This window comes from Cydia splendana, chromosome 7 (assembly GCF_910591565.1).
Source record: "Cydia splendana chromosome 7, ilCydSple1.2, whole genome shotgun sequence".
NCBI lineage: Eukaryota > Metazoa > Arthropoda > Insecta > Lepidoptera > Tortricidae > Cydia > Cydia splendana.
Window position 1 is genome coordinate 10,423,753 of NC_085966.1, and position 27,805 is coordinate 10,451,557.

General features: G+C 37.9%; 1 protein-coding gene and 1 long non-coding RNA gene across 2 annotated transcripts in view; one reads left to right on the plus strand and one right to left on the minus strand.

Moving 5' to 3' along the window:
- The window catches only part of LOC134792124 (protein amalgam-like), a 70,137-nt gene extending 50,702 nt beyond the window's left edge, over window positions 1-19,435 (minus strand). Inside the window, exons 1-2 of the mRNA XM_063763332.1 lie at window positions 19,337-19,435; window positions 7,490-7,584 (exon numbers count right to left, since the gene is read on the minus strand). Of these exons, the coding sequence (XP_063619402.1) occupies window positions 7,490-7,584; window positions 19,337-19,394 (153 nt within the window). The 5' untranslated portion in view covers window positions 19,395-19,435. The remainder of the gene's footprint in view (window positions 1-7,489; window positions 7,585-19,336) is intronic.
- The window catches only part of LOC134792135 (uncharacterized), a 688,366-nt gene that overhangs the window by 412,011 nt on the left and 248,550 nt on the right, over window positions 1-27,805 (plus strand). Inside the window, exon 2 of the long non-coding RNA XR_010144396.1 lies at window positions 20,922-21,054. This is a non-coding gene — a long non-coding RNA (uncharacterized LOC134792135). The remainder of the gene's footprint in view (window positions 1-20,921; window positions 21,055-27,805) is intronic.

A 27,805-nucleotide genomic window follows, 5' to 3' on the forward strand; every position in this document is an offset into this window, starting at 1 on the left:
CAAAATTGCCAAAATTTCCACACAGGAAAGTTTCAGTAAATTCGCACATTTTTGTATGGGGATTGAAAGCTTCCGAAACATAAAATCGAAATTTCTTATATTTCTGTGAAATTTTCAAGAAATTTCCGAGAACTTTTCCAACTTTTTGGAAACTTTCCGCAACTTGCACATCTGTAATCTACGGTGGTATGGTCGATCTGCGACTGTAAATTGCGACTGCGATTTGGGCTTATTTAATTTAGGCTTTAATAACAATACGACATATGTACATGTCGGTATTTACTTATAATAAATCTCTAGAAATTATTGTTTAAAAAATATTAATGAAAGCTAACATACCTACGCAGTAAGATTGAGAAAGTCCTAGCTTAGCAAGTGTATACTTACTACTAACTAACTTCACTTACTAAGTACTACTTGCTTACTAAATATAGTAAGTCAACATTAATAAGTGCTGCTAGAAGATTGTTTGCGGTCTGTCAGAACACGTCAAAAGGCCAAATTTAATTAAAAATTTATTTGTTCTGTTTTTGACTCATAAACAAACTCTTGGTGCTCGAGGCCACGATTGTCTAAATTAAAACCATCCAGCGAATTAAAACTCTGTTCTCGGGAACATTTGTTCGTTTCGTTTGTGCCTGGAGCCCTAAATGGGGCAACTTTGCCTTCATAATTGCTCTTCCGAAGGACAAATGTGGTGCCGACACTTTACCTTAATATTTACGAGTGTGAGCGCCTGTTCGAAGGGAGACCAGAGTGGAACGTTTGACAGTAGGCTTTATTATACCATAGAGAAATATAGTAATAGAGTGCTCACTGATGTATGCATCAGTTTTGGTACCAAAACGACTATTATTTTCGCATGCAGTCGACATCTAGCCTCGAGTAGCGGAATTATCAGTATCGCTACTCGATACTAGAATTATCTAGTGTCGCGACTCACGAAAATTGTATTGAACAACAATTTACAACTAATATTAAAAGCAGAAGTCGTTGGAAATAGAGTTCCGGTTAATCTGGTTATAATATTAGCTGACAATTGTTGAGCATTAGACTTTTCGGTCGGTGCTACATCTATTGTCAAGTAGCAGTAGGTACTGATAATTCCGCTACTCGATGCAAGATGTCGACTACGAAAATAATAGTCTTTTTGGTACTAAAACTGAAGTATGGAGTGAACACTCTATGTATTTTTTCTCTATGATTATACTTATGAATGATGAAAATTTTAAGCAACGCACTAACATCAACTCTTTTAATTGATCATTTTTGGGTTTACGGGTAAGTCTTAGCAATAAGGTTTACTAATTATTAGTAAAGTTAACAGTGTAGGCGATAGTACATACTTATTACCATTCTATTTGTATTCAGCAACGATTCCATGGTAGTACTTAAATAATAAAACTCGGGGTACAATTGGAGACACTTCTGAAGAGGAAAACCGTCAAATGGCCCGTAATGAGACAGCCATTCTAATTGTGAAGTCTTCTAACGATCGAACGCTTATAATTGCTACATAATTTACAACTCGTATATACTGAGATTAAATAATAATACAGTACCAAATCAAAAGTTTAATAGAAGTTTAAATTAATTAAAGAAAGGGTTACGTCTATTTGGTGTAGGTATCTGTAATTAATTATTTTGTTGTTTCTTGTTTTAATGTAGGTACCTACATTATGCATTATAATGTTTTACACGAAATAAGTATTTTATATTTCTAATGTTTAATAATATTTCTTGTTTTTTCTAATTTATTTATTTAGTTTAGCAAATAGGTACAAGTTATAGTTAATGATAAAATATTCATAGAAAATCTTCTTCGCGACACTAAATACCTAATACAGTGAAACCTGGATAAGTGAGACTTCAAGGGACGAGCAGATTTGTCTCACTTAAAGAGGTATTCCACTTACCCAGGCTCTCAGTTAGCCAGGTACAAATAAATTTCTGTCTCATTTACAGAGGGTCCCATTAATAGAGGTGAGAATAGAGGATATATCTCAGTTATAGAGGTGGTTAATAAGGTGTTTTGTTATTATCTTTAAATGTTTAGGTAAAATAATCCTTGTCCCTAAATATTTTGTAAGTCTGTTTAAATATTTCTTTGAATTTATTTTGAATGATTTTCCAAGGGATAGATTTTTTCAATTAAATTTCATACGGACTTCATTGCATCTTAGAAATTATTTAAATGAAAATTTGTTTATTCTTGTTACTTATCAAGATTTCAGCTTTCGTTTCGATAGTTTTAACTACATAAAGTAATGAAACTTGAAGTCGTTTAGACACAATTAAGCAAATGCGGAATTTGTGGATAGACAAAGAGTTAGTAAGAATACGGAAATAGATCAATAAAGTCCAAGTTAGAGGTCATAGATTATCTCAGATACAGAGGTAATTCGTATAAAATTCTAAAAAAACAATTAGGAAAATGTAATCTTATAAATATAGTCTCAGTAAAAGAGGTAAAATACACTCTCTGTCTCAATTATAGAGGTAAATGTGACTATAAAATCACAACAACTAATCCCAGTTATAGAGGTTCGTTTAATCTCACTCACAAACAGAGGTAATTCAGTGTTAAAGTGTCGGGACCGCACCATGAGTCCCAGCTATAGAGGTTTCTCACTTATCCAGGTCCCACTTAACCAGGTTTCACTGTACCACTATTAAGTTAACTTCGTACGTAATATGCCACTATTATTCAAACTTCGGCGCCTTCGACCTACTATAACGTTTTCTCAACTACAAACAGTAAAAGCACGCATTAGAACCCGTGAATGGAAACACATTATGTAGGAAATGAGTTATGGCAACTATAAGTCTCACTAATGGGCATGAAACGTAAGCCACTGTCTCTAGGCAGGTGAAATTCGTAATGACGTCAACTCGTAATGACTAAATGACTTGCGAAAGTGATGCCGATGCCTGTTTACGTCATTAATTAATGTATTATCATCATCATCATCATTTCAGCCTATATACGTCCCACTGCTGGGCACAGGCCTCCTCTCATGCGCCCTCCTCTCATAATGTATTATAGCTCTTCCATTTAACTGAAATAGTTTGTGAGTATTTGCTGACGACCGGTCTGGCATAGTGGGTAGTGACCCTGCCTATGAAGCCGATGGTCCCGGGTTCGAATCCTAGTAAGGGCATTTATTTGTATGATGATACAGATATTTGTTCCTGAGTCATGGTTGTTTTTTATGTATTTAAGTATTTATATATTGTATATATCGTTGTCTGAGTACCCGCAATACAAGCCTTCTTGAGCTTACCGTGGGGCTTAGTCAACTTGTGTAAAAAAATGTCCTATATGGGCGTTTTCAGAAATATATATTGAAAACCTGATTCTTTCACATCTGGACGTTCTTGGGCTCATTCTACTCAGAATCGACAGCATTCTCCATCCCACCATTAAAAAAAGATGTCCCAAAATGTCCATTCCATTACGTCACGTTTTAGTATGAAAAATGTTTTCACTTGTATGTGCGTGACGTAATGGGATGTACAATTTTCATACAAATTTTTGGGACATTTTATTTTATCATCAGAATTGAATATGCTAGTGATTCTGAGTTGAAAGAACCCAAAAACACCGGGATCTGTGAGAATCGGGTTTTCGATATTTATTTCTGAAAACGCCCATTTATATTTTAAAATATTATTAATATTATTAATTTGAGCTTTGGATCCCTAGTAAAAGGTGTAAATAAGCGTAGCAATTCGTTTTTAAAAGTTGTTGTAGTGTGTGTTTGGGTACTTATATCCTTGATAAAAGTTTGTATACCTATATAGAAATAAGTGTTATTTTTTATTTATTGGGCATAAAATACAAACTAGGAAAGCCTAACTTACCTAATGTTATTGAGTAGGTCAAACGCAACCCGTGTCTAGACGAAAACAATCTGAAGGTTCTTTGGATTTGATTATGTAAACACTGTATAGTATCTACAGGGTGGCCAAAAAATATGTGTAAGTTATTTTTTTTTCCGCGATTTCGGGGTTGGTCCCATAATAAAAGTTGCTCAGTACCTATAATTCCAAAACCTCCCTGGCAACGGGAATGCACCTTTTTTTGGCCACCCTGTATATTTAGAACTGCCAGGAACTATCAGGAATACCATGTAATTGTACATGTACATAAGTAAATGCAATGTACGAGGGGCGTTCAATATATACTGAATATGAGATGCAAACTCTTTAAATATTGGGAAAGTAAAGCTAATCTACCTAGCTGATTGCCATGAAAAAAAAAACTGATGGAAAATGGAGAAAATTGAACTGCGCGCCGTTATCAAATACTTGTGTTTGAAATTTTTTTCTACGGACCAAGTCAATTTAGATTTACGGGACACTTTAAGGTCTAATGCTCCTCCGTATTCGACAGTCACACGTTGGTGCGCCAAATTTAGACGTGGAAGAACATCGACCATGGATGTCCCCGCTCCGGACGCCCTACTACAGCAGTAACTGAAGAAATTGTGAAAAAAGTCGAAAACTTAGTTTTGGCGGATCGTCGTGTCACGGTTCGTTTTATTGCTGAAAATGTAAAGGTTTCAACGGGGAGCGTGCATAATATTTTACATGAACGCTTGGGTATGAAAAAGGTATCAGCGCGTTGGGTACCCAGAATGCTTACTGACACGCAAAAACAAACTAGAGTCGAGATTTGTCAAGAAGCTTTGGACCTGATACAGCAAGACCGGGAACTTTTTTTGGCGCGATTTATAACAATGGACGAAACATGGCTCCATCATTACGACCCTGAAACGAAACTGCAGTCTATGACATGGAAAAGGCCATCATCTCCAACTCCAAAGAAATTCAAGGTGGGCCCATCTGCCGGTAAGGTCATGGGCTCTGTTTTTGGGATGGTAAAGGGGTCGTAATGATTGAGTATCTCGAGCATGGAGCCACTATTACGGGCACTTTATATGCCAAACAAATAGCAACATTGCGCAATGAGATCCGTGAAAGACGGCGAGGTAAACTCTCGAAAATTGTGTTGTTCCATCAGGACAATGCACCGGCACACAAGTCCGCCGTTGCAATGGCTGTAATACGTGATGCTGGGTTCGATATCCTTAAGCATCCTCCGTATTCACCAGACCTCGCCCCTAGTGATTTCTACCTATTTTCGAGATTGAAGGAATACCTAAGAGGCAAGAAATTTGAAGACGACGACGCGGTAATCGCTGCAGTACAAGGTTTTTTAGGTACTCAAGATAAAACCTTTTTAAGAAATGGAATTTTAAGTTTAGAAAAAAGATATACTAAGTGTATTATGCTAAAAGGTGACTATGTCGAAAAATAAAATAACATTTAATAAAAGTTGTATATAACATACTCATTCTCACTTTTTATTGAACGCCCCTCGTATTATCCTAATCCGCTTGAGTTCTAGATACTAGGCGAAAAGCTGAAGAAAATGTCAGAAAGGGGAAACTATTTAAGATCCGAAACAATAGCTGATGAAGAAACCGAGATAAACGCTAAGATGAGAAAGAGAGAGAGCTGACGAGATAAATGATCGCCATATCATTTATTGTCATTAGTATATAGTCGAATTGACCTTCTAAATGTCACAAACATGGCCTCTCCGTAGCAGAGTATAATTTATACACCTTTGTTAGATGAATAAACTTATTAAATAACCAAAGCTACAGTTACACAAACTTTAAGCTTAACTTTTGTAATTTTATTATCACTGGATGGCGGAGTTGAAAACACAGCTTTGTTCTATGCAACTTAAGTTTACGTAAAAAAAATAAAAGGACAAAAGAAGATAAAACTTCAAGAACTCATGAAAGTTTCAGTTGTACAAAATCTAGACGAAGCTTTTTAAGACACTGTGAGATTGTATCGTAGTGAATAATTTTAAAACAGTAAAAAACTTCGTCAGATAGAACATACTATACAATTTGTATATGTACATATAAATAAAGGTAATCTGATCACAATGCTCCTTTTTGGTTTTACCCTAGTAGGATATTTATTACCGTAAAACGGGGTGAGTAGGTTTCGCGGGGAGAGGTGTGTTATGAATGTGGAGAGAAGGTTTTAGAGGGGGGTGAGAAGGGATTTTAAGGCTACTGCTACAAAAATAATGTATTCCAATTTAAAATGGAGCTATAGTAATACGCATAATAAAAAAAATCGATCCAACAATCTTCCAAAATCACCTTTGTATGAAAACCCCTCTCACCCCAAATACGAGGCACTACGGGGTGAGGTGGGTTTTCCTCTTTATCTTCAAAGTTATGAAATGGAAGTACCCAAAATAAAATAAAAACTAAAATACAAACGTCCGGAACACTTATTATATACACCATTCAGTTTTCATATGTAAAAATAAAATGTTATCGAGGTTTGAATTTCAGTCTTGACCCTACTCACCCCATTTTACGATACAAAGTTTATTACTTACCATTCGAATGCGCAACGTCACAGTTCCACATGTGACCATAGGATTATAAAATCTTTGATAGCTTTGAGGCTGCTTTCTAATGAGATAATAGGGATGATGACACATGTTGAATTTTATAACAAAACCTAGTAAAATAGATAGCAAATGAGCAATTTATCACAATAATGTGGATATTAAAATAATATATGGAAATAATACAAAAATACAGGACCTGAAAGTTCCAAATTATAAGTTTTTTTTTAACTTCCAAGAAGGAAATAAGTAAGGATACCATTCGATTCCTTAAATTTTATCCAAAAAAAGATTATTTCATTTCATGTACATAAACGCAATATTTCACCGACAAAAACGCAATTATCTTGTTTTTTCCATACTGGGGGCCGATTTTTGAATTTCAATTGCTCGATTTCGTCACTCGAAAGTCGGTGGAAAACGGCGATATGCTAATTTTTGAAATACGAGCGATCGAAATTTGGAATCTAGTGCTATTAACCACTCGATTTCAATTCTATTAGTAGAATTTAAGTCCCTAGTATTGGAGATATTATATAATGAAATACACGAAATCGAGTGGTCGAAATTCAAAAATCGGCCCCCAGTCCATACTTCAAGATGGACTTTCAGTGACCTTGACGTCACGGTCACTTATTGTTTTGTTAGGGGCGTTTCGCGAGTGAAGTACGATTGTCAGACTTTGACTATCATTTCTGACTTTTGTATTGCTTTATTGCAATGGGTCCCATATAGACATTTGATCCTAAAAATAAACCTGATCGATTGATATCGTAAATGAAAACTTGTCATCTAGCCTATTACGAGTAATATTAATTACTTAATACGAGTACCTATATTGTCTTCGGTTACCGGCGTTACCGCTTACCGCGATAGTTATACATATGTGAAATAAAACTATTTTAACGTGAGTCTCCCGTCACGAACGCTGTTAACGGCATGTAAATATGTACCTACATATTTTAAAGTCCGAGATATTTTTAATAGTTTTATTTCACGAGCTAAATGTATTCAAAAAACGGCCTAAATAGTAAATGTTACCTTATAATCGTTCAAGTCCTCCACCCGGCATGTGAGCGTGGTGTCGCGGCCCACCACCACCGTCACGTTAGATCCCGCGTCCACGAACCTCGGCTCTGAAACAATCATACATTCTTCATTGCAGTGAGTGCATTCCACACTTTATATGCATTTTTCATCAAACCCCGCTGTCCGGGTGAATATTATGCGCAAAAGTGAAAAATGGACGGGGGATTTTAAAAAGCCATCTACACAACACGCCGTTGAGTTGGGGAGTTAGAATGGACATTTGCGTTGCATATTGCCTCCTTGTTGTTTAATACCTATATATTTTTATAATAAATAGAAGTCACGCATGATGTTGTTTTTTTTTTGAAGATACGTTTTAAATCACTACCGTCAATTGGCTCGTAGCTAGACGGAGCCCCGCTTCGCGGGGCTTCTATTTCTGGGCGGTTTGCCCTTCGGTCATCTGAAGCTACCTAACGAACCTAACCTATTAATTTAGTGTGACGTCCATGAAAACATTGCACTTTGGGGAAAAGAGTGTAGGTAGGTAAGTTGTAAACTAAATGTTTTTTAAAAAGAAACAGTGCGGTGGGACCATGGTAATATTATCGCCTAAGAAATAATAAGAATGACAAAGAAGATGCGAATAAGACGACTTGGAAAGTATTCATTATGAGAAAATTTTAACCTAAGAAATAAAAATGTTGTGATAAATGTCAGTAGGTCATATTTGATAATAGAGATACTGAGAATGTCAAAAAAGGGTATGGGTAGAAATTCGGGTGGGAAAAAATGCGAATGGAAAATTTGCTACGCGGAATTAACGATTTAAGACTCGAGTTTTTAAATCTCTTAAATATCGTCCCTGTTACATTGTGTCGTAGTTATTGGGTTGTTATTTATATACTTTCGTTATATTACTATTTTATCCACGTGCATATCTACTGGGTGTGTAGCTACAGACTTAATCGAGTGTATAGATATTTTCCCCAAAATCGTTAATTCCGCGTAGCACATTTTCCATTCGCATTTTTTCCCACCCGAATTTCTACCCATACCCTTTTTTGACATTCGCTTATATCTCTACAGTTTTATTTCTTACGCTATAATTTTCTTATAATTAATACTTTCCAAGTCGTTTTTTTCGCATTCTTTTTATTTCTTAGGCGATACCCCACCCCAAAGTGTAATGTTTTCATGGACGTCACACTAAATTAATAGGTTAGGTAGGTTAGGTTCGTTAGGTAGCTTCAGATGCCCGAAGGGCAAACCGCCCAGAAATAGGAGCCCCGCGAAGCGGGGCTCCGTCTAGCTAAGTTGTGAACTAAATGTTTTTTCAAAAGAAACAGTGCGGTGGGTGGGGTATCGCCTAAAAAATAAAAAGAATGCGAAAAAAACGACTTGGAAAGTATTAATTATAACAAAATTATAGCGTAAGAAATAAAAATGTTGCGATAGTTTGAGAATAGAGAAACAAGCGAATGACAAAAAAAACGGTTTGGGTAGAAATTCGGGTGGGAAAAAATGCGAATGGAAAATTGGCTACGCGGATTTAAAGATTTTGGGAAAAAGATCTATACACTCTAATAAAGAAGGTAAGGTACGCGACCTAATAAAAAGCTATTTAGAGCCTGGGTACCTAACCATAGCCACTATGGCTTTAGTGTCCATACTGCGATAATCGCTCTTTTAACTAGCGACAAATGTAGAGCTCTATTTTGGGTTCTCATTTTAACTATTTCCTGTTAACTAGCTGCCCGATTCAAACTTTAAGATACGCCAATTAATAGATCTAGAAACGATATGGATTAGATGTGTCAGTGTCAAAAGTGACATTTTTGTTTGAAGAAACGTCACATTTGACACTGACATATCTAATCCATATCGTTTCTAGATCTATAAACTGACGTATCTTAAAGTTCGAATCGGGCCATAAGTTTCTAGACGTAAATACATTTTGTAACTGATGCTTACATTTGACACCTAGAAGACTTGTTATGGGACAAGTCCCGCGACCCGCATTCAAAGTTATGAGCGCGTTTTTCTTACATCGATCCCAGGATATCCAAGCAATCAATCTAAAGTATAAGAGCACCCATCTGCTGCCTATTCGGGGAATAAATTATCCAAGTTCAATTTAGCTGGTTCGATTTTCAACGGTTAGGTATTAATGCTTACCCTAATCTGTTTTCCTCTGAAAAAAGTGTTGAAATATCACTTTTTTTTCGCCGTGTGGAATATATTCAAAGTATAAACCTTGCGTTTTGTTTTCGAATCCAATTGAAACGGAGTAGAGTCAGACCAAGAAAAGTCTGCAGCGGATTTGATAGCCCACGCAATGCACGTGTTATTTTAAACGTCAAACTTCAGTGAAATTATGACGTATAAATAACACTTACACTGCGTGGGCTATCAAATCCGCTGCAGACTTTTCTTGGTCCGACTCTAAGTATATAAGGTTGTACATATGCACATAAGCCTTATGATGTTAAGCCAACTAGCCAAGCATTGGACGAAACCTGCGTTATGGATTTTGCTTGGCGAAAAGCACTTGATTTTAAATACATTAAAAAGCTAATCTAAACGTACAGATACAGAAAGCTAATTCCACGCTAATAAATATAATTCCACTATAATATGAATACTACGTGCTTGCGGTTCTCCGCGTAACTTGCACGTAACTTTGGCTTTGTAAGGCGGAAATGAGGTGCACGTGCGCGCACGAGCCAATATGATTCCGAGTATTCCGACTAATATCAATATTCCCTTTACTATACCTACAAGTAAAGGATGACTCACGTAAATGTAGTACTTCGAACCCACGACCACTAAGTATTCTAAGAGTATAGAGTCGGACCAAGAAAAGTCTGATAGCCCACGCAGTGCAAGTGTCATTTATACGTCATAATTTCATAGAAGTTTGACGTTTAAAATAACACGTGCACTGCGTGGGCTATCAAATCCGCTGCAGACTTTTCATGGACTGACTCTAGGACCTAGTGACCGAGTTATAAAAATACTATAAAACGGTATAAAATGATATAAAAAAAAGGAGGCGACCAAAAGCTGTCGCCGAACGTATTATAGATTTTACGGGACCCCGGGGAAATTAAGACGAAAAAGAATATCACAAAATATTATAAAATCTGAAGTTTCAGTTAACAAAACAGGCAAGTACGTATGTGAGCAATATTTTATATTGCTGTCTTTTTCCTCAGTACAATTTCCTACTCATACTACGGTTTTCTCGGATGAAGTTAACAAAAGCCCAGGGTCCACTGGAAAAGTCTGACAGGAGCATGAAGGCAAGCTGGATAGGTACTTGTAAGTATTGTAATACTGTTCCACATGCCCTGGGAAAAATAAAACATTGTCCCTCTTATTCCACCTTAATTAGTGTATAATAATTCAGCCTATTATACGTCCCACTGCTGGGCAAAGGCCTCTCATGCGCGAGAGGGCTTGGGCTATAGTCCCCACGCTAGCCCAATGCGGATTGGGGACTTCACATACACCTTTTAATTTCTTCGCAGATGTATGTAGGTTTCCTCACGATGTTTTCGTTCACCGAAAACCTATTGGTAAATATCAAATGGTATTTCGTACATAAGTTCCGAAAAACTCATTAGTACGAGCCAGGATTTGAACTCCGGATTGAAAGTCGGACGTCATATCCACTCGGCTACCACCGTTTCTTAATTAGTGTATATGTCGCAGTCAAAAGTGTGAACTGGTCAAAAGAACTTTTAACCGACAAAAACAGGCAAAACTGCTTTTGACTGAGCATGTTGGTCAAAAGTAGTTTTACCTGAAAATCATTGGTTAATAGTAATTGTGACTGTTACTATCAGTCAAAAGTACTCCCAGAAATAGGTAGGTTAGGGTTTTTTTTTTGCTACGCCCTAAAAACGAAACTGTTCCCAGAGATAGGTAGGTTAGGGTTATTTTTTTTTTACGCCCTAAAAACGAAACTGCTGCCAGAAATAGGTATGATTTTCAGGTAAAACTACTTTTGACCAACATGCTCAGTCAAAAGCAGTTTTGCCTGTTTTTGTCGGTTTAAAGTTATTTTGACCAGTTCACACTTTTGACTGCAACATATACAGTTTAATAATTTTGTTCTTTTTATCTCAAAATGTTATTTAAACAATTGCTAGCTAGATGTGATTGTTGTTCGTGGCAGTTCTAATATTGGCTCTTAATTGTCGGTTTTCTTGTTTCTTTTTTAGATGAAAACCTCGTTAATTAGTGCTATGCATTTGACAACTTGATTGCTTCCATTATGGAATATAATATAACTTTACCGCGCTAGTACTTCATAACTCTAGCATAATTTTATGATAGCCTACATTTTAAATGCCAATACTTTAATTTTATTCTTAACTCAACATGCCATACTATTAGACTAATAGGAATTGAATTTCAAACTTTGTTTTCTTAAGTACCTATAGCCAACGTAATACAAGGGGGTCAGGAGAATCAGAAGACGTGAGCTGTAGGCCTAGCACAGGAGAGGCCTCTCCTGTGCTAGGCCTACACTACAGAACGACACACAGCACTTACAACTAGGGCTCGCGGTCGGGTCCGGGTATAGGGTACCCGTTGCCGGGGCCCCGTTCTCGTGCTACTCGAAACCGGATTTGTGGCCCGTTCGGAACGGGTAATTAGGATCCGTGTAATTAAGATCCGTGTACCCGTGTTACCCGTGTGTCCGGATCCACGGATACAAGGGTCCGGCCCGTTCTCGACGTATAGTGACGATCGGACGCGTTCTTTATAAGAGCGAAGAATGAAATATTTATAACGAACAATTATACATTACCAATAACAAGCAAAACAAAAAAAAAACAGAATAACAACAACTAGATCCGGAGCCGAACGCAAATCCGGATCCGAACGCACTACACGAGCACGGGTTTTGACGGGTTCGTGTAATTCGGAGGCTTAGCACCGCCGGGGCTAAGAACACGGATGCACGGGTTGGCGTGTAGCACGGATATCGGGAGCCCTACTTAGAACATCGGTACACTGTTCTAAAGATAGATCTCTTGGTTTCTCGTGCCTATGTCGAAAATTTAAAGGGCCATATATTATGTAGGTACTTACTGTAAAACGTTGTACGATACACGTGCGAATAAGTAATTCGCAACTCGTGTCGATTTAAAACACTCCCTTCGGTCGTGTTTAATTTATCGCCACTCGTCGCGAATTTCCTACTTTTCGCATTTGTATCGTAATGTAGGTAATATTGCCACACTGTTGACAGTTTCCGCTTTTTGTTCTATATATCAGTCTCTTCTTCTTCCCGGCCGATTTCGGCCACAGCGACTGCATTATATTATGCCTAGGAGCGGGAACTGAGCTGGTCCGCTCGCTCGTGCGCCCTCATGTGACTGCAGTACCCAATCTTCGTCTGCAGTGCTGTGTTTAATTTTAAAACGAAATACTTATTTACATACTATTTTTACTTTAAAATAACAAGCAATAACAATCAACCCTATGAAAAGGATGATGCTTAAAGTTGTCATAAGCTGCCTCTATGGTTAGTCAAGTGTAGTAATAATATGGGTGCACACATCTTACTTAAAACTTACAGTGGCGGGGCAAGACCACAATTTTATACGGGCACAATTTTATACAGTTATTATAATATAAACTGATTTAAAACCTACCTAATCAGAAAAGTGATGATTCAAGTTTAGAGACCAGACTAATTTTAATTTTAATGGAAATTAATGATTCGATAAATTCCAGTAGGTAGATAAAAGTAAACATCATGCAATGAATTAATTTAATTCAATTAATTACTGTTACTTTGCGCAAGTAAATATAAATTATCCTTCAGTGCGAGCGTACGCTAAGTTATTTAAATATAGGTATCTATGCTTTACGTAGAAGTTGCTTCTAGTTCATTCTTAGTACTGCTTAGTACTTAGCTCTTTCTAGTCGTCTCGGCGGAAACTAAATTTCAAACTAGTTGGCGGAAATTAGTGTTAGCAGACGGGTTTCTGTAAATCAGCCAAGAGCGTAGAGTTACACCAAGAAAAGTATGCAGCGATTTTGATAGCCCACGCAGTGCAAGTAGCCAAACTTCTATGAAATTATGACATATAACACTTGTTATAAATAACACTTGCACTACGTGGGCTATCAAAATCGCTGCAGACTTTTCTTGGTCTAACTCTAGGTATATCCACGTCTAAAAATAACGATACGGACAAAGCCCCAAAAATATATAATATATGTATATGTTATGGACCAAGTGATTAATAAGGGCGTTATGTATAATGCCCGGGCATTATGAATAATGACAAGCTATATCGCGCCACGTCATTAATTATTATCTAAACTTCATTACTTATCACATTGTCTGGTCATCATCATTCGCTTGCCCTTATCCCATTCATTTGGGGTCGGCGCAGCATGTCTTTTTTTACAAGCTTTTTATTAAGTATTTAACTTGCAATGTACCTATGTAAATATGTAAATTTGTTTGTAACTATGTTTGTACGGGTCAAATCTTGCAAGCTAAATTTGACCCACTTGCCGACTTCCAATGAAGCTGAAAATTTGCATACATATGTAAGTCGGATGACAATGCAATATTATGGTACTATCGAGCTGATCTGATGATGGAGACAAGAGGTGGCCATAGGAACTCGGTGATAAAATAATACAACGTAATTGTGTTTAGGATTATTAGAATTGCCTCGATGAGTATTAGTTGACTGTGGAAAGAAAAGTACAGTCAACGATAAAAACTAGTAACAAAATAATTGAATTTTTACAAAAGCTGAAAAATTTATTTTATTCTTTTTAGCGCATTTAAATAAAAGCTTGTTTTTAAATAAGTTTTTTACTTATAATTTATTCTTCCATAACTCTCTCTCGCCCGTCATCTAATCATTCACTTGCATTCGTTTCATATCATCTCTCACTTAGTCCATCCACCTTTTTCTCGTTTTTCCTCTCCCGTTACTACCCTCCACATTCAGTCGTAATACCTTTTTCGTCACATGACTTTCATCCCTCCCTGGTCATTATGAATAAATAATGCTAAGTGATCTTTACGCGATTTGATAACAAATACACTACATTAATATATGGGCGATAAGGTCGTGTACGGTGTACCTACCTATACATATTTGTGGCACTTTGTCCGTATCGAGATTTTTAGACGTGACTGTATCTGTGATATTATAATAAACTAAATCCAAGTAACCGGCAGTGATGGAAATAGCTTTTTTTCTACGATACTGGGATAGCATTTTTTTTAATAGACAGACTTTGAAGATAACAAGAGCTACATTACTCGTAATATGTTTTCAAAAATATAATTTCTTGGATAATAATGTTTCTTTTGCCGCTTTGAGGCAATGGCTTTAATGTAAAGTGTAGTATCGAAGCATTGAGTGTCACCCGGGCCAAGAAATTTATATTATTTTGACTGACACTTTCATCCCTACTAAATTATGCACGCGAATAATTCTGTATGTCCGCCTGTTAGCTCTTCACGAATTCACGATCAAACCGCTAAACGGATTTAGATAAAATTTGGTTTGGAGTAGTTTCAGTCCCGAGGAAGGACATAGGGTAGTTTTTATCAATCATCATCAGAGAGTTTGTTTTATTTTTTGCCATTTTTATTTATTGTGACTTTTTTGCCACTTTTGTGTTATTTCTACTCAGAATCACGAGCTCTTTCGATCCTAATGGGATACAAAAATGTCCCAGAGTTTTTTTCCTATTGTGTTACCATTTCCTCATACACTTTGTATGGCGGTAACAAAAAGGAAAGTTTGAAAAATGTATGGAAATTTAATGACACTTTTTTTCTCCTATAAGGATGAAAAGGGCTCGCGATCCTGATTAGAAATAACACAATAGTGGCAAAAACGGTTACAATATATAGAATGGCAAAAAATAAAACAAACGCTCATCATCATCATCATCATCATTCCACGCAAGCCGCGGGCAGAACTTAGTTGCTATAATCAACTGAGTAGTTTCGACGCTACGCAAGAATACATGAAGTAAGGATACAAAAGTACCCACATATCTTATTATATGTAGGGTCAGTTGTTCTACATTGAAACAATCGGACACAGTGTAACTTTGCGATATCTCGGAAATTAGGTGTTACCAGCTAGTGCCGTCTGTCAAGCAAGGGCAGGCTCAGGGACCCCCAGCACCTCCCCAAAACACGAGCGCGCCTCGGAGAAGGAGCACGCTGCTACGAGCATTATTGTGAATTCGTGCAACAAAAGTAATTTTTTTCATTTAAGTTTCGCAATTTTTTACCATGATATAGACTCGAGTTTGGCGTTTTTTAAGTTTTTGTTATGTTCTATGTGTATTAAAGTTTATTTGGAGCTAAATATTTTTAAATTTCTTTCACTCTTTGGTGCAGTTTTTATTAATTGATTTAAAAAAACACCCCCTAGTGTCACAATGAAACATTTTTATGTAGTATACAATGAAACATGATGTTCACTGAACACCAGTACCCGCACACAATGAAACAAACTCATTATTTTTTTAAATAATTAAAACCTATGTGCTAAATTTGTGAAACTAAAATACCATGAAAATTGGTAATAATTTGTCTATCATATGACAAAATATAAGATACTTAACTTTAGGAATGGCTGAGATAGGATGGCTTATATGTTGAATGTTTCATTGATGGCAAGGTTAAGGACACATGTCTTACATTGAAACAGTCGTGTATAAACACTATGTTGCAAGAAAGTGTATGAAATCAAGCATGGAGATGCTCAAAACCCTCCCGCGTCTACCTAGTTGGCAATCATGCTCCGTGGACATAAAAGGCGCCTTTTTCGCAGCATGCCGTACCTGCCGACCAGATTTTCGATTCACAATGAAACTCAGGTGTGTGTACAATGAAACAAGTCTTTCGCTTTTAGATATTTCAGCAATCTTATAATGATTCCATATGTCGGAAACCTTTTAAATAACTAATTTCAGCCTACCACTATTTTCTCCTTTCCTTTCTCTCATTAATTGAGTGAAAGCATATATGTATTAATGTCACTTATTTATTACACCGTTTCAATGTTTATTAACGATGTTTCATGGTAGACTATAATTATTACATTTGTTTCACTGTAAAAATCAGAGTGTTTCATTGAAAACATGCACAAGTACACAATGAAACAAAACTCATTTTTCAAAAAAACACAGGAACTGTTACAGATAAGTAGAAACCAAAAAAAACCATATGATAGCCAACGAAATTGTTTATCTTCATACGAAATGTCACACTCATAACTTTAAAAACACCAGAGATAGAAAGGCTTGAACTTTTAGTGTTTCATTGATCAACAAGTTACCCTACATATAATGTTTGCAATGTTTTACAGCCTATATGCTGTAAAACATTGCCCTTCCATTTTGATTTGTCCGTAGCTAGGATGTAAAGACAATACCCTTCCTTTTTGATTTGTTAAAAAACAGAAGTTTAGCATCCAGTGCGCGTGAGCCAGACCTCGCATTCAAAGTTTTCATATATGAACAAAAAGCTCTCACATTGCTTTATAAGGGCTTTCTATTCATCCCCAGCCCAATTCATCCAGCTTCCGGTTCAAGTGCTCCATTTCCTCTAATTAGATACCTACACACTTTGCTATAAATTCATAATGAACAAAGTTTCCGACAGAAACGAATAATTGGTAATTCCACACGGAGAATACATTATTACTTTCAATTCAATTGAAACTTGAACCTAAGTAATTGAATTTAACAAAGCATACCAAACTTAAAGAATAATGGTAATTGATGTACGTTTACCATTAAAAAAGCATAAGGTAAAACGAAACGTTATCTTAAGTTCCTATTGTTCCTAAGTTGTCCTAACAACTAAGAAAAATCTTACGACACCTTAGCTATTTGGGTTGCAGACGTAGGCGTGCGTATACTAAATAAACCACATTTTTAGGGTTCCGTACCTCAAAAGGAAAAAACAGAACCCTTATAGGAATCACTAGTGCGTCTGTCCGTCTGTCTGTCCTACCATGTACGGAACCCTTGGAATGCGAGTCCGACTCGCACTTGACCGGCTTTTTATACCTTTACCCAATACTCATGTATGAAGTATGTACCTATTGAACAATTAATAAAATTCTCCAATCAATCCTGAACCGCAAAAACGCTTAGGTTTCAGGCCTCGAAATGCCGTGGTCAGCTTAATGTGATCTCCCTAGGGCTCTAATTACGGAACTGATCCGAATCAAAAGTGGACTATTTGATGCTTGTGGACCGGGACAGGTGACTGTCCATCCATTGTCCATCTAACCACACATTACAATACGTTTTTGAACGTCAAATTAAGTTGACGCAAACCCCGACCCCAGATGCTGTTTCGTCAAATGAGTTCCAATAACCATCGTATGTACTTATTTACGCGATTGTCAGTTTTGGAAGAAAAATGAATTACAGATAAAAACTCACAATGACAAAAACACACGTTTTATCTCAACTTGTAATATACGTTGAATCATATTAAAAAATAAATAATGATGAAAAAAAATTACAACAATGTATGTAAAAAAAAAACAAAGTCGCTTAAGTGTTCATCTTTTGGTGACTTCACCCTACTTTATTGGTGAAACCAATAATATTTCCTTACTTTGGTAGGAAGGAAAAAGAAAAAATTGATGGTATTGTTTTTGCCAACATGCCAATCGCTTACGCTCCGTAGCGATCGAATCGCAGCTGTCACTGTCGCACTAATATGGAAGAGTGATAGAGAGACACAAAGCGTTTCGTTGTCGTAGCGATAGCGATTGTCACCTTGGCTAGGCCGGCAGGTCCATACAAAAAACGTTCATGATATAACAAATTTGAAGCATAAACACTGCAATTTTAGAACAGGTCCAACATTTTGAGGGTGATAATGATGACAGAATAGATACCGCTTTTTCTTAGAGTTCAGATACGATTAAATAAATAGGGCTCATTAATTCTCGGTTGCCCCACTTATTTAGCGGTGATTATGATCTATCTCTACAGTTAATTTTGTTAATTAATTATCAATAATCAAAAAATAGGATGTGCGTTTTTGGTCTTAGAGAATAAAACAGGAAAAATCTGTTTGTTTAAATGATAAAATTAAAGTCCCTAGAGAACAGTTTACTTACTTTACTATCAGTACCTAGTGAAATTTGATAATGGAATCCGCGAAAATATATTTCCTAATACAGCAGAGCCTTGATAAGTCGATTCTTGATGGGAAGAAATTCTCTTTAACACATTATATAATACTGTTTCCTTCACTTCAAAGCCCAAAACTTCCGTTACTCAAATTAATTAACCGCATTATGCCGAAGTAACCAACCTTGCAACGCAAGTAACGACATCTTCGTCAAGCCGAGGTAACCTCGAAAACGGAATTTTCATTGTTTTGATATTATCTATAAATGTCAATGAAATGTAGCATGAGAACCTATTACTTTGCCACTCCTGTGCATAAAATGCAACTTTCTCATCAGTTGTTGAAGAATAAAGAGAGCCTGTACAAGCTTGATTCGCAATGATTATTTTATTTAAATTCTAATATCTACAACAACAATAAATGATAAATATAGAATACGGAGCAAATGTGTTGTGAATAAACGCAATAGTTTTTTACTTCTAAAAATCTGGCCTACCTAATACTCTGGAGGTAACCGGCTAAACCCACCTACGAGTAGTAAACATGAAATGGATAGCTACGCCGTTGTAGTGATAATTTATATATGTATTTCGGGGAAAAATATATTACCTAGACTACACTCTTTAAAAATAATTTTTTATTATATTAAGAATTTCGGTTTAAAATTAAAATTAAGTTTACTTTACCTTTTGCGTTGACACCGCAACTAAGTAACGCGGCCAAAATTATAAATTTTCTGTCCATATTTAACGCTTTAAAATAAGTGAATCAATGTTAAATATAAAGTATTGTAACGTAATAATAAATAAAAATAGTTCTCAAGTTGCACACACTTAAAAAAGTTCTCGCGGCGGCCGAGAGCCGGCTGGGTACAGGGATGCTGAACGCTCGACGCTCTCTCCGAATTCACGAGCACGACTAAAATTCGCCCCCTAAACCCAATCACAGGACGACTACGCGCAAGCGCTCCTATCACATTTTTTAATAAACTGCTATCACTTGTATCTTTGGAATCGCGTGAAGTTTTCGGGACCGAATTCGGTTTTGTAGCGAAAAAGCTTTTAGAGAACTGGCACTGGCAATTGTTTTCGGGGAGTGTCTCTCGCTTTTGTTCGTGATCGGATTAGTTTATTCGGTGAGTGTGTCCTAATTGAGCGACGAAAGCGACGCGATACGGTAACACGTGACGCGAACATTTATAAATGTATTGGGTAAGTATGTATTCGAACGAAATTTTCACAACTATAAGGAACAAGTCAACAAGTGACAGCAAAAATTAGTCCGTTTGTTTAGTTTTAATTGTTTACAATGCATATGTACTTACCTATGTTAATAGTCTATAAAGTATTTGTAATAAGGGCCTTAATTTCTTGCCTGTTTAAAATAGAACATACAAGCGACCCATGGATTATTGCAAATAGATCTAAGTGACAGCACAGCACAAGAAAGTGTCAGGGACATCCGTCCTTGATGCTGCATTTAGCATTGGCGATGGGGCTGCCTGCGGTGTATCGCGCATTATCGCTTTTATCGTTTATGTTAAGAAATGCCTTAACCAAGAAAAGACCTTAACAAACGAGAGTCTTTGTTGTCAAAGCTTACCTAAGTACTCAAATCAATCGCTGACCTTTCACCATGAATTTAAACAGAATGGGAACCCTGGCTCGTGGCAAAAGGTTTTAGGGCATTTTCTTTTGTCTCCTTTTGTTTTAGTTGCTATGATTTAACCACTAGATATGAAAACCTTCCGGCCATAGATACAGCCGGCCTAGCCAAGGTTACAATAGTTATCGCTTCGACAACGAAAAGCTTTATGTCTCTTTATCACTATTCCATATTAGTGCGACAGTGACAGTTGCGTTTCGATCGCTACGGAGCGTAAGCGATTGGCATCTTGGCTACGCGGCCTGGTACGAGACATTTAGCGTGCGTGGCGAGGCAAGCGCAGAGCCGAAGCCATCAAATAAAGTCAGAAAAAGTAAGACTTTGTTGTTTTGATGGTTATTGGAACCTAAATTGTCTATGCTATTGGATGAAAATTATAGGCTACTGGGCTATTGCAAAAACCGAAAACCTGTCTAATAAAACGGTAACCAATTTGATTTCCGGAAGACAGCAGTGGCGGTAAGATGGGCACACAAAATAAACGACATCAGTGTTGGCACAACTGGCACAAGGGCAACATCGGCATACTCGTAGAAGATTAGGTGACTAAATGATTTAGAACATGTAACTCGCATTCTATGCTATATATCTCTGTTTATAATTCAGCCTATATACGTCCCACTGTTGGGCACAGGCCTCCTCTCATGCGCAAGAGGGCTTGGGCTATAGTCCCCACGCTAGCCCAATGCGGATTGGGAACTTCACATACACCTTTGAATTTCTTCGCACTTGTATGTAGGTTTCCTCACGATGTTTTCCTTCACCGAAGAGCTAGTGGTAAATATCAAATGATATTTCGTACATAAGTTCCGAAAAACTAATTGGTACGAGCCAGGATTTGAACCCGCGACCTCCGGATTGAAAGTCGGACGTCATATCCACTCGGCCACCAGCGCTTTTTAAGGTAGGTATAATCTTAGTCCGTCTAAGGTAATTTTGCACCGACTTTGACAGTTATGATAAATGTAATGTTTTCAAAGAAATTCGACGTTTGTTGAGACACTCACACACTTAGTTATTGGAAATTCTTCAGAGTTAAGTTAAGGATGACTCACGTTAGACTGGGCCGTGTCCGGGCCGGAGCTTCCGGCGCTTTCTTTTCTATGACATGACAGGTGATCACGTGATGCTTCCCATATAGTCCGTAGATTCGTAACAAACCCCGAACTGCTAATCCCTTATATATTGTTAAGTAAAACCACACTTGCTACTTACCTGGAAAAAACGGTCCTAATTATTCTATTTGGCACCTGAGCGCGGGCTAGTCAACGCTCAAAAAACCAGTGTTGGCGCGCTCGCCGATAACGCGCCTTCGTTACGCATCTCGATGACACATTTTAGACTGGTTCGACTCGCCAGCACTCAGTAACCGTAGAGAATTACACGACCCCTTTTTTACAGGTAGAGGCACGTGCGGTTTTACTTAACAATAGACAAAGGATTAGCGGCTCGGGTCCACTTACAAATCTACAGACTAGATAAAATTCTTTCAACTGAGCTTGTTCACTTACCTGTACTAACAATGGCATTATTCTATTACAATCCTATTATCTGCTTTTGTTCTCGTAGGCGCCAACCAATTTACTTACAAAATAAGTTAGAAGTACATTGCATGTATATTGAATTCTAAACCTTATTTCTTGTTAAATGGGGTTAAAATGGTCTAAAAAGATAATTTCATATTCAATCTTTTGGAAAGTCACATGCACCTTAGCCACGACAGGTGTCGATGGTTGTTAAATGCAAAAAAAGTTGGGTTAGCCATTATTTAGTTAGTGTATTTTGTAGTCTATTGTTTAAGGAAATAGAGTCGTTAATCTATACTAACATTTCAAGGCGGTTATAATCTGCTTTTACTACGAGGGGATTATCCTAATTTGTGGTTTACCACTCAATGGTATTGTATTCTTGACTCTTTGAGTAAACTAGCTCAGATCGCTTGATTCAAACTATACCTACCTCTTAAACATTTTGTCACACCTGAGCTGACCTTACAAAGTCTAAAATTTTGGGGTCAACTTAACAATATGTTTGAAGAATTGAGGTCGTTTCCTGCGAGTTGTGCTCGGCGCCTCGTTAAGCCAGACGCATGAGCGATTGCATAGGCGGTTGGTTGCGCTGCGCGCCAAATGCATTACTTTTATACGACAGATTTATGATCTATTAATATCGCCGTGTAACCTTTAATCGTTTTTTAACCTTTAAAATAGTATATTGAATGAATGAATGAATGAATAATATTAAGTAATAATAATAAGTTGTCGAGCGTGAGTGCGAGTCCATTGAACCTATGGGGGCAGTCACCATCAGCCCCGATGACGTAAGTTGTGCCATCCGCACGGCCCAGAACTGGAAAAGTCCTGGGCCGGATGGATTGCACAACTTCTGGCTAAAATGGTTCCGATGCTCGCACTCCTACTTAGCAGCACAATTTCAACAAGCCCTCGAACTTGGTTCTCTCCCACCTTCCTTAACAACTGGTGTCACCTTCCTGCTCTATAAGTCCGGTAGTACCACGGAAGCGAAGAACTACAGACCCATCACATGCTTGCCTACACTCTACAAGCTCCTTACATCCATTTTGAGAGCAAAAATCAACGCGCACATTGTCGCAAACAATATTTTGGCCTCTGCTCAAAATGGATGTAGGGTTGGGTCCCGTGGTACTAAAGAGCTCCTCCTCATAGACATGACCATCTGCCAACAAATCCGGCGGACCAAGGGGGCCCTCTCAGCCGCTTGGATTGACTACAAGAAGGCCTATGATTCGGTGCCTCATTCATGGCTGGGGAGGGTCTTAGAGCTGTACAAAGTTGATGCAGCTTTGAGAGCCTTCCTAAGCGCGTGTATGGGGCAGTGGACCACAGTCCTTCGTCAACCAGGAGGCGGGGATGACCGACCTGGCCCACAGGATTTTATAAGGATTGAGCGAGGAATATTTCAGGGCGACAGTCTGAGTCCGCTATGGTTCTGCCTAGCTCTGAATCCCCTCAGCACCTTGCTGAAGGATTTGGGACTAGGTTGCCGGCTTCGGAGAGAGGGTGAAGTTATTTCTCACCTTCTGTACATGGATGACCTCAAATTATTTGCACCAAATACCCAAGGCTTGTTGGAGCTACTGAAAACCACCGAAGTCTTCAGTAGTGCCATCAACATGGAGTTTGGTGTCGATAAATGTGCGGTTATGCATGTACAGCAGGGGAAGGTTGTAAATTCAACAAATTTACAACTTTCTGAGACAATGTCTTTCAGGTCTATCTCTGAATCAGAGACCTATAAATACCTTGGTATGTCACAGTCGTTGGGTATTGAGGACGAGGGTATTAGACGGTCGGTGAAGGAGCGCTTTTTCAGTCGGCTCACAAAAGTCCTTAACAGTCTTTTGTCAGGAGGCAACAAAGTGCGCGCCTTCAACGCCTGGGTAATGCCTCTTCTCACATACTCCTTTGGCATACTAAGGTGGACTCAGACCGAGCTGGACGCCCTGGATCGGAGGGTCCGGTCACTGCTCACCACACATCGCATGCTACACCCACGCTCGTCAGTTATGAGATTGTACATCCCACGGAAGTGTGGAGGCCGAGGCTTCCTAAACGCCAAGGATCTCCACAACCGCGAGGTGTACAATCTCAGGAATTATTTCCTTAACAACGAGTGTGGGATGCATCGTGATGTGGTGGCAGTAGACAGGAACCTCACGCCGCTCTCCTTGGCAAACGAGAACTGGCGCAAACCTGTGGTACTAAGTACTGCGGATCGCAAGGCGGCATGGGAGAGTAAGGCGCTACACGGGCGGTTCTACAAGGCCCTCACGGGACCCGATGTGGACCTGCTCGCGTCGGTGAACTGGTTACGATTCGGGGACCTCTTCGGAGAAACCGAGGGTTTTGCCTGTGCAATTGCGGACGAAGTGATGATGACGAACAACTATCGGAAATATATCCTGAAGGACGGTACGGTCGACATTTGTCGGGCATGCCGCCGTCCCGGAGAGTCACTCAGGCATATCATTTCCGGTTGTTCTCATCTTGCTAACGGTGAGTACTTGCACAGACATAATCTCGTAGCCAGGATTATTCACCAGCAACTTGCTCTTCTATACGGCCTTGTGGACCGCGAAGTACCGTACTACAAGTACTTACCTGCGCCTGTTCTCGAGAATGGTCGTGCCACGCTCTATTGGGATCGATCTATCATCACCGACAGGACTATTGTCGCCAATAAGCCTGACATCGTGCTGATAGACCGATCGCAGCGCCGGGCCGTGCTCGCCGACGTCACCATCCCCCATGATGAGAATCTCGTGAAGGCCGAGAAGGACAAGTCCAGCAAGTACCTAGACTTAGCTCACGAGATTACCGCCATGTGGGATGTTGACTCGACGATCATTGTTCCGATAGTTGTGTCAGCGAACGGTCTCATAGCGAAGAGTCTCGACCATCACCTAGAGAGACTCTCGCTGGGTGGTTGGATCAAGGGTCAGATGCAGAAGGCGGTAATATTGGACACGGCGCGTATAGTACGTCGGTTCCTCACTCTGCGGCCCTGACCACCGGCAGCTTGGGCCAAGCCCCGCTGCCGGCGGCACCCTAGGTTAGGTTTTTTATAATGTGTTTATATGTATTTTTTATTGTTTTGTAAGTGTTTTTATATTTTACTTTTATATTCATATTATAACAAACCTAACGTAAGACGAAAAATAAATAAAGAGAATAAGTTAATATTAAGTATTATTTTTTAATTTTCGATTTAATATGAATATTGTACTTTATAACGTACTTTAACGAAGCAATAGAGATTGTAAAATCTTACGTGATTAAATGAGTTTATATTCTATTCTATTCCATTGTAAGGTATATTTTGTAGAAACTTTAAGGCTAGCTAGATTTAAAGGGGTATACCTAGGTATATTTATCTATAAGGTCACTGTGGGCAAGTCCGTCTACAAGGCAAGTCCGTCAACACGTTATAACTTTTGAATTTGAAGGCGTATGCGACTTTGGAGTCCAGTCGATTAACCAGTTTTTCGCGCTAGTTCCGTCACTGTAAAACAGATGGCGCTGTGACAACCAACTTCAGAGCAATCCGCCTCAACAAGTCATTTCGTGTTTTGAACTCGAAGTCATAGTGCGACAACCGTTCGAAAAAATTTTTTTAAAAATAGTTTTTGAAAAGATTGTGCATCAGAAAGTAACTACGTAGGTAGCATAAGAACCAATTGTCTTTATTCTATTTTTAAAATATCAGAAATTAGCTTAGTTTTGTAATTATACATTCCACAATTTATCATATTAAAATTTGACTAAGTTGGAAAGTCCGTCTATTATGTTCAAGGCAAGTCCGTCATATGCCGGACTTTCGTTAAATCAGAGATTACCAACTGTTTTCGCGACTTTAATATTATAACCTTTTGATAAGGTATCAAAAAATCCTCCTGACTTTGCGCATGATGTTACTTTATTAAATTTTGATCTCAGTAAATTAAAAGAAACGATTAAAATTCATTTTAAAATTACTATTGATCTTTTATTTCGGAAATCAAAAAAATAATTATGTTTAAATATTTGCCAAAAAAGGTTTACCACCCCATCTTGGTAGTATATGCCGGACTTGCCTTTGTTTTAGAAAAATGGTGTTTATTTCGAATCTGAACCGTATATTGACAAGTTTAAAATACACTTTTCATTGTCTCGATCCGTTCTTTTTAGGAATTTGACTACGAACATATACACACCCATAGATTGGCTGATATCATAACTAGACGGACTTCCCTTAAACTGCACGGGAAGTCCGTCTACTCGCCGAATTTTAAAAAATGTCATTGTTTTTGCTTAATTTATGCTTGAAATGATCTGTCACTAAGGCTAAACTATTAATTATTAAAGTCTTCATCGTATGCGATTACAAGCAGTAACATAGGTGAATAATTAACGGAACTAGATCACTCCAAAGTCAAAAAAAAATAAAGTATGCCGGACTTCGCCACAGTGACCTTAATAAGTACATACGTATATCGTCGCCTAGTACCCATAGTACAAGCTTTGCTTAGTTTGGGGCTAGGTAACGTGTATCTGTGTAAAAATGTCCCCAAAATATTTATTTATTATTATTTATTAACCTATATACTGTTTCTCTCAGCAGAAAGTGACCGACGAACGGATAGATCTAATAACCCGAACGTAACCTTTTTTTTCTACGTATCCTAACTAGGTATGTGTAATCAACTGCCTGTACACGGAACGGATTTTATAATCTACTTAATGTAAGTACATCGTAAAAACTGATTGTCTCTCATGACATCGTTCATAACAAAAATTCCTTATGAATCCGGATTTTGTAACGCCAAAAAAATCAAACGATAGCTGCCAACACATCTTGGCTGCGGCTCAGCCGCCCCATAAAAAATAATGTTACGTACAACAGTGGGTGTTTCATATCTTATGCAACGCTATATAAAATAAATATGACGCAGTTTTGCAGTTTTATCATTATTACCTTGGACTTAAGGTTACATTCGCGTGGCGACGACTGCGGCCGCGTTGTTTTTTTATTTTTTAATAAAGTAATAATTAAAGTAATATACATAACATCATAGGTACAGATTATAACTTACACTAACAATATTTTAAAAGGTAATTAATATTGATATAATATAGGTAGGTACGTCAATAATGAAGTATATACCTAACATTGACTAATATATTTATATCCCATCGCAATGAGATCAAACTTACTTAACCATATTATGTATTATTATGTTTTTGGTTTGGTACACATCAATCTAAAATTACCTTAACTACAAAACGATAAAATATAAAATTAGGTATTTATTTTATTTTTCATTATTTCCTGTCCATTATTTAATTTATTAACACGGGTAAAGAGTCATGAAAAATGTCGCTGTTATCCCTGTCCTTTGTAATCACCGCAAACTCGTACTGTGGGTTGCAACATTACCCACCCAGGGGCCCACTGATTAACAGTCCGCCGGACGGTATCGGCCTGTCAGTTGTTCGGAACTGTCAAAATTTTGTTCTAACTGACAGGCCGATACCGTCCGGCGGACTGTTAATCAGTGGGCCCCTGCTGCAGCGGTGACTCGGGCGATGTTACTGTGAATACAACGTAATTTACGTTATTACCGATGCTGCATTGCTGACGTAATTAATACATTCAATCCGTCACGCATTTTACTAAAGAGATTGACAGTGATGTCGGCCCCTTCAACACCGGAGATAAGCAACGTAAATATGACGCAGTGGCTGCAACAGTAGCTGTAATGCTGCTGCACTTGCTATCCAAATACAACCTTTACACACAAGAAATGAGGGAAAAGCACATAAGAACGAAAGAATGAAAGACTAAGTGAAAGACCTATTATTAAAAAATACTCTGTATAACTTAAATGAATTTAATGAAATGTGAATGTTACAAATTATGACATGCATGCATCTTAGTTTAATATTTCCTGACTAGTCGCACTTGTTAGT